Raw genomic sequence first — 7,588 nt, 5'->3', positions numbered from 1 at the left:
CTTTTTTTCAACAGAACATTTAGTGGGGATTGGTAAAGTGTAAGGAATAAAAAATGGGAGTCCCTCTAATAGCACACATATTCCCCAAAATTGGTTGTATATGAAAATGTCTGTTGCAAAAGGCAAATTAAACCATTCAGAATTCTATTTTGAGGATAAGAATCAGAAAGATTTAGGTTTGGAGGGAGGTGCCACAGTTCTGGATCATCATGTGGAAAGCTGAGCACTGGCCCGGGGAGGCTCCGTCAGGTGCCTTGTGGCTCAGGTGAAGGGTTTCACGCCTTACTCCAGTTAACTTCAAGTGACTGGTAACTTCCTGCTTCTCAAAGGTAGCTTAGAAAAGTTTTTAAGGGAAAGTTTTGTGAGTTCCTTCTTCCTTCTGAGATTAAATGCATTGGCAGGTGGAATGATCCCGTATAATTAGCAGCATCTGTTCACTTGTTTTTAAGGCAGTTAAGGGAGGATTCAGCATTGGCGGCAGATGGGTCACCGTCCTCTTGTCCACGGGCAGTGTCTGTCCCAAACTAACCGTCATTTCCTTCGTCGCTCTTAACTGCATACGTCACTATGACAACAAGCACTCCGGGCTGTAGCACAAGCACTTCCTGTTCCCGCTTCCAAACGCGGCTCCAGGCAGCCCACGTTTTGAAGATTCCTACAGGACTGGGCCTTTAGGGGACAGGGCAAACACAGCCCTGAGGAGGAGCAGCCCCCCACCCCCATCCCCACCCCAGGACTGGCAAGTCAGGGCCAGCAAGCCAACCTGCTGGGGCTCAGTGACAAAAGCAGCCGTGGCCTCAGGGACATGTACTAATTAGGCACCCACAACTCTGGTCAGTGTCGGGGGACAACAGCACTGCAGGTATGCTGAGAAACCACAACCAGTTAAAGGTGATGCTGCTGTTAGCACCAGCAAAGCAGAATAGTGTGAATGCTGCCTTTTGCCTTACACTGTGTTGCTGTACTAATCAGAAGTTCAGTTTGGCCTAAACTATGGTTTGGCTCAGCTACTCAAGAGGCTGAGGCGGGAGGATTACAAATTCCAGGCTGGTCTGGACAACTTAGTGAGAGTCTATCTCCAAATAAATTAAAATGAGCTGGGGATGTATCTCAGTGTATAACTGAATATCTAGCCCCCCCAAAACACACAAGGTGAAGTTTGCCAGGAATATGACCCTAGGATGACGTACGCCTCCCACACCCTGGCCCTGGCTTCAGAACCCACAAAGCCAGTGGTGAGGAAGTTTAACACCTCCCCACCACTGTGACTCAGGCAGGCCAAAACACAGGGGAGAGCTAAGAGAGGCATCGGAGGGACAGTTTTAAAATACCCTCAGGTGACGCAGGGGTCCAGAATTAGGGACATGCAAATGAATACCACATCAATACCCAGTGGCTCAGCAGGAATAAGTATTTTCAGCAAACCAAAATGCCACCCACAGTGGCTGCAGAGGTCAGGAGGTGTCACTCACCGCAAGCCATACCCGTGACACCTGCGAGGTTTGGCCTCTGTGCAGTGTGTGGAGGGTGGAACCCTGACTGCGACAGGCAGGATGGAATGCGGCACTGGGGCTGCAGCAGCTGGTCTGATGATGTGGTGTGTCCATCCTCCCTGCAGGAAGTCAGGGTGACAGAGGAGATAAGGGCGCAGTGGGCGCAGGGCTGGACGGACCTGCCGGAGACCAAGGACTCCAAGGTAGGACACTGTCACCCGCAGGGTCCCTGTGGGGAGCGCTCGGCTTAGGGACATGTCTCATTTATTAGGAGAAGAAATGCTTTTCTCTTGGCAAAGCATTCTCAGAGACAAGATTACAAACTGCCTTAAATACTTTAATATGTAAAATTTTAATCAATAAACAGATCTCCCTGTATCTGTTTTAGCTTAGTAGATTTGGTTAAGTACTACTTAACTAGAGCCATTCTGCTGTCTAAATCTTAGTTAAATTCTAAAGGAATTTTCTCTTAATTGATCCAAGTGTACTTCATGCTTCAACTTTTTAATGTTAAAATGAAAGCTTGGCACAGTGGCAACAAGCCTACTCGGGAGATTGAGGCAGGAGGATTGCAAGCTTAAAGTCAGCCTGAGCAAGGCCGGGCATGGTGGCGAACGCCTATAATCCCAGCACTCGGGAGACTGAGGCAGGAGGATTGCTGTGAGTTCGAGACCAGACTGGGCTACACAGTGAGTTCCAGGTCAGTCTCAACTACATAGTGAGACCCTGTCTCAAAAAAAAACAAAAAATAAATAAATAAAAATATAAATATAAATAACTCTCCCATAGCTATAAGATCCTAATGGGCTTGCCTGACTGAGTAATGAACCTCAGTTTCTCAATCATAAATAAATAAATAAATAAATAAAATTTTAAAGAAGTCAGCCTGAGCAGCTTATCAAAACCCTGTCTCAAAATAAAAAATTTTTAAAAAGGGCCGAGGATATAGCTCCATGGTATAGCACTTGCCTCGTATGTGTAAAGCACAGGGTTCAATCGCAGCACCATCAAAAACCAAAAACCAAAACCAAAATTAAAAAACCCCAGACATTCTGTTGAGGAGGGAGCCAGGCTGCCCCACCATGTTCTGACCTTTCGAGACTTACGAGACTAGTTAGGGCCTTCTGGAGTCTCATCCTCCTGGAGCTCACGCATGCACAGTGCTCACTCCTGGCTCCTCCTCTCCTCTCTGGTTCCCGTGAGGTGCACATAGGCCCAGCTCCTGCTTTGCTGCCCCGGCTCTGCCGTCACCTGACAGGCTGGCCAGGCTGCATTGCACCTGAGTGGCCTTGAGCATCGCTTCCCAGTTGCCATGCAACCTCCCCACTGTTCAGGGCACCAGGGGGACTTGGTCTCCATCCCTTGGGTGGTTGACTCTGCCCTTGATTCCCCCACCTCCCACCCAGGTGTGCTTCGCCCCCTCTTGCCCACACCAAAGCCATTCTCCACACATACCCAGCATGCTGTGTCCTCAGGCCCATCCAGCCTCCGCCCGAGATCTGCCTGGGCCTCACTGCCTCTTCCACCCATCCATACCCTGCCCCATGTCAGGCCTTGCCCTGTGGGTCCCAGCCTGGGCTTTCCTCCCCAGCCCCGTCTGGAGTTCAGAAAATAAACAGTTAGGACGGTGGGTTCTTACGACTCTGTCTCCATCTGATCTGCAGGGCCACAAGGTGTGCCTGGCATCAGCAAAGATGGCCGAGATGGTGCCCACGGTGATTCTGGGCTTCCTGGCGATCCTGGCCTTCCTGGTGCTGTTGGGGCTCAGGGGACTCCAGGGATCTGTGACACTTCTGCCTGCCAAGGAGCCGTGTTAGGAGGGAACGGGGAAAAGTCCGGCCCTCGCAGCGCATAGAATTGAACTGAAGAGAGAAGTGATGACAATGACAACTTAAGCTGATAGGTTGGCCAGGTCAACGACGAGGCCATTAGGGCTGGACAGCATGGCCAGAGTCAGTCCAGGAGGCCTTCCCGACCCGGCCTCAGCTTCCTGGTTGGCAGCTGCTGGCCTGAGGGGCCCTGAGAGCAGCAGATGGTGCTGTGCTGGATCCTGTCTGCAGTGCTCACAGTGGCCCATTCATCTGACAGCATACCTCAGACACAGGCCCTATGGATCAGCTACACCCTGTATCTGGAAGGGACGCCGGTGTGTGCGCAGAGCTCCGTACAATCCCCTGGGACAAATTCTGACTTGTTTACATAGACATTTGTGTAAAGACTATGACACAATCCCAATAAAATGATATATTAAATCTTCAGATTAGTGACTCGGCCAGTATAAAATAAAGAACATGCAGTGTCCCTTCAATGGAAAAGTCTAGCCTGCTTGACCTAGTTCTGTGTACAAACCCTCGTCTCTGACTGACGGAATTCACTGAAGGTGACTGCATCACACCAGTCCACGACCTCATCTGCATAAAAATAAAGCCACACACTGGAAACTCCATTCCAAACATGCAGTTTATTACATGTAATGACTTGCAATATGAATGTGTGGGCACTTAAGCAGTCTACTGAGAAAATATTTTACATATGGACAAAATAGCTTATTTAAAGGAAGTCTCTGGAAAATTTTTAGTGAAAAGTTTTAAAATAGTACTGCATTTTGCAACACAAAGTACCATGAGACCGGTAATATTACAAAGGGGAGTGATACAACAAATGCAATAAAATTTTCAAACTACTTCTAGTTAAGAACAATTTACCTTCTTCCAATTGCTAAAGGGACACATTTAAAATGCAAATAAAATAAGTAAAAAGTAATGTACCTTTTAAGAATATATAAATTACAAAGGATGTTCATTTTTTGAGTTATCATGTTAAGAAAACATGATGGAATAAGACAGATAATTGAAAATTACTTACTAATATCAAGATGTCTTCATCCCCAAATGATCTAAGAGGACATTCATGAATAAGTATTTTGTTTTAGGTAAATACTTTTGCAAAATGTGCTCTCAAAGTCCCTACGGGAGTCCCCTGGACTCGAGCCGTGGCGCTGTCAGAGCAAAGCCCCAGGGTCGCAGAACACTGGCGTTCGTGGACATGCCTGAACAGCCCTTTACCAGGATTCCTGTCCAGTCCAGTCACTTGATCTCCACTGCAGGGCTATTCTGCAGACTCCCCTGGGAAGGGCAGGTCACCAAGGAGTCCGGTCTGCTCAGCTTTAGCCTTCTGCCAGTTTTACCGCAAAACACACTCTCAAATTCCTAAAGTCAAGAAGCACCATTAATATACTGACTACATAGATGTGAACACTGCTGTCTTCAAAAGCACAAAAGATTGAAATGAAAAGCTACACAATTACTTCAAAATACTTGGTTTGAAGATGTCACAAACCTCATACCATGTTTTGACATATATGTGATAAAAACAGGTTCAAACATTTTTCCCAGTAGTTACACTACATATGTATTTTTGCAAGGCAGGCGGCGGAACCATTAAGCTAAATCCCTGGCCCTATATATGTATATTTAGCTTTGCCAACAAATTCTCTGACCACACGGAACATAAAAATGTACTATTTTAACCATCTGTATGTGTACAGGTGGGTGGGGTCTACAGAGTATCTGTGCTTCAGCATCCGCCACCCCTCCCACACACTGATGAGTGTCCTGTGGCCAGGCTGGGGTCAGGTGCTCACAAAAAGACAGCTTTGTACTTGCTAAAACTGTAGAAGAGCTGTTCTCTGCAGTGCCCTATCCAGCTCTAAATCCCTGCTCACGTCACCCTGCCCCCCTTCCATTTAAAAAGCTTCAACTGTAAGCTGGGGTGTGGCACATGCCTGAAATCCCAGTGCTCTCAAGGCCGAGGCAGGAGGATTTCAAGTTCTTGATCAGCCTGGGCAACTTAGTGACTTAGGGAGATCCTATCTCAACATAAAGTATAAAAAAGGGCTGGGAGATAGCTCAGTGGGCAGGCCCTGGGATCAATCCCCAGAAACAAACAAACAAACCCCAATTCTAATGCCCAGAACAGGCAGTCTCTGTCTCACAAGACAGAGCCTCAGAGGCAGATGCCATGTGCCTCCTACCCAAACCTCATCAAGTCTAAGGCACCAGTTTACAGGACAGACAGGAGACAGTAAACAGCACTGTGACTATGCAAAATGTGGAAAATTTCATAGGACAAATTACTTTCTCAGTTAATCAATGGCAAGGAAAAAAGAAATGGGGAACAATTATAGATTAAAAGATGTTAAGTATCAACCATCAAATACAATACTTGGATGTCCATTCAAATAAGCCTACAGAAAGACATCTGTGATCCACAGGGAGAAATGTAAGCAGAGATGAGTATCAGGAAACCAGAGCATTACACGGTGCTGCTGCTGTCATGTCTGTACCCTGCCCCTTGCTTCTTGGAGATGTATCTATGCCTGAGACGAGAGTCAGGAACTACTTTAACTTACCAAGGAAGGGGTTGGGGTGGATGGGTCAAACAAATTATCCAGAAAATGAGTTTTAGGGACATGGGAATTCATTGTCCTATTCTCTCCATTTTTTTGTATGTTTAGAAATTCTTTTGGGGGGGTATAGGGGATCGAATTCAGGACCTCGCACTTGCCAGGCAGGCAGTGCCACTGAGCTAAATACCCAGTCTAACAGTATGTTTTATTGTGGTAAAATATATATGAACAAAGTTTGCCACTTTAACCATGTGTTACACGTCCGTGGTGTTAAGTAGTCATGGTACTATACATCCAGTACCCCTAGCTTTTTCTAAAACTTTCTATCATTCCAAATAGAAACTTCCCATTAAACACGGACTCCCCTTCCCCGCCCCCAGCCCCTGGCATGCCCATTCTACCTCCCATCTCTGAATCTAAGGCCACACAGGGCAGCAGCACACTCTCTTTTCGTCACAGTATTTGTCTTCTGGTAACTGGCTTCACTCAGTATAATGTCCTCATCCATGTCGTAGCCAGTGTCAGAATAGCGACGCACAATGGACATAAACTGACTTTATGAAGAACAGCTTGTTTACTAAAGCATCACCTGCTGGACTCCTGGGTTGTTCCCACTTTTGGCCAAGTGCTGTTTGAATATTTGAACAGTGCTGTTGTGAATATTCACAGACAAGTTTTCAGTCTGAATCTGTCTTCAGTTCTTTTGGGATTATACTCAGAAGTGGAATAGCTGGATTCTACAGTAATTTAACTTCTTGAGGAACTGTCATGTTTTCCACAGTGGCCATACCATTTTACATTCCCAACAATGTACAATGCATTTCTTTGCTGACACTCATTTTCAGCCATTCTAATGGGTGTGTGGTGGCATCTCATTGTAGTTTTGATGTGCATTTATTTGCCTAATGACCCATCATTTTGAGATTCATGTATTTACTGGTATTCATAAACATCTTTGGAGAACTGTCTAAACCTTTTACCAACTTTTGTGTGTCATCTGTTACTGTTGCAGTTAAGTTTATATTTAATTCAAGGGCAGGAGGAGGAGAGCAGGTGTTCTGCTGCCATTGGTATAACTTCTCAATCCTTTGTAGTGGTTCTAACATTTTGCTTATCCACATTCTCCCATCCAAGTACTCACCAGGCCCAACCCAGCTTAGCTTCTGAGATCAGACAACACCGGGCGCATTCAGGATGGTGTGGCCATAGACTGCTTAACCACATTCTAAGTAATATCCACTCTCAGAAGTTGTATTTGTATATACACTCTAAAACCCTCCCCAAATTTAAAAAGATTTAAGATGAAATTTAAGATGAACCACATTTAAAATTTATTTTGCTGAGTTGTATTAATGCCGTTCAGTGCATACAGCATGCACTGATTAAATCCAACTTGTCCACCCTTCCAATCTGCAGAAACCCCTCTTTACCTTCGTACAGACTTTGTTTAGCTTCCATGTAGTATGAGAGAACATGCAATACTTTTTTTTTGAGACAGGATCTTACTATGTAGTGCAGGCTGAGTTTGAACTCACTGTGTAGCCCAAACTGGCCTTGAACTTGCAGTGATCCTTCTGCCTCAGCCTCCCAAGTGCGGGGATTACAGGTATGTGCCACCGCACCCAGTTGAATTTTTTTTTTTTTTTTTTTTTTTTTTTTTTTTTTTTGGGGCCCAATCCCCGACCTT

General features: G+C 45.8%; 2 protein-coding genes across 2 annotated transcripts in view; one reads left to right on the top strand and one right to left on the bottom strand.

The window, feature by feature from the left end:
- Col9a3 (collagen type IX alpha 3 chain) overlaps nucleotides 1–3,914 on the top strand; it is a gene marked incomplete at its 5' end in the record, with an annotated part of 18,781 nt that extends 14,867 nt beyond the window's left edge. The window contains 2 exons of the mRNA XM_033766967.1: nucleotides 1,619–1,696; nucleotides 3,158–3,914. Coding sequence (XP_033622858.1) covers nucleotides 1,619–1,696; nucleotides 3,158–3,348 — 269 coding nt within the window. The remainder of the gene's footprint in view (nucleotides 1–1,618; nucleotides 1,697–3,157) is intronic.
- A 219-nt stretch (nucleotides 3,915–4,133) lies between these two features.
- Tcfl5 (transcription factor like 5) overlaps nucleotides 4,134–7,588 on the bottom strand; it is a gene marked incomplete at its 5' end in the record, with an annotated part of 17,226 nt that continues 13,771 nt past the window's right edge. Inside the window, one exon of the mRNA XM_010638252.2 lies at nucleotides 4,134–4,702. Coding sequence (XP_010636554.1) covers nucleotides 4,580–4,702 — 123 coding nt within the window. The remainder of the gene's footprint in view (nucleotides 4,703–7,588) is intronic.

The sequence above is a fragment of the Fukomys damarensis genome, unplaced genomic scaffold (genome assembly GCF_012274545.1).
Source record: "Fukomys damarensis isolate Sample0158 unplaced genomic scaffold, DMR_v1.0_HiC HiC_scaffold_22, whole genome shotgun sequence".
NCBI classification, from domain to species: domain Eukaryota; kingdom Metazoa; phylum Chordata; class Mammalia; order Rodentia; family Bathyergidae; genus Fukomys; species Fukomys damarensis.
This window is presented reverse-complemented; position numbering and strand designations above follow the sequence as displayed.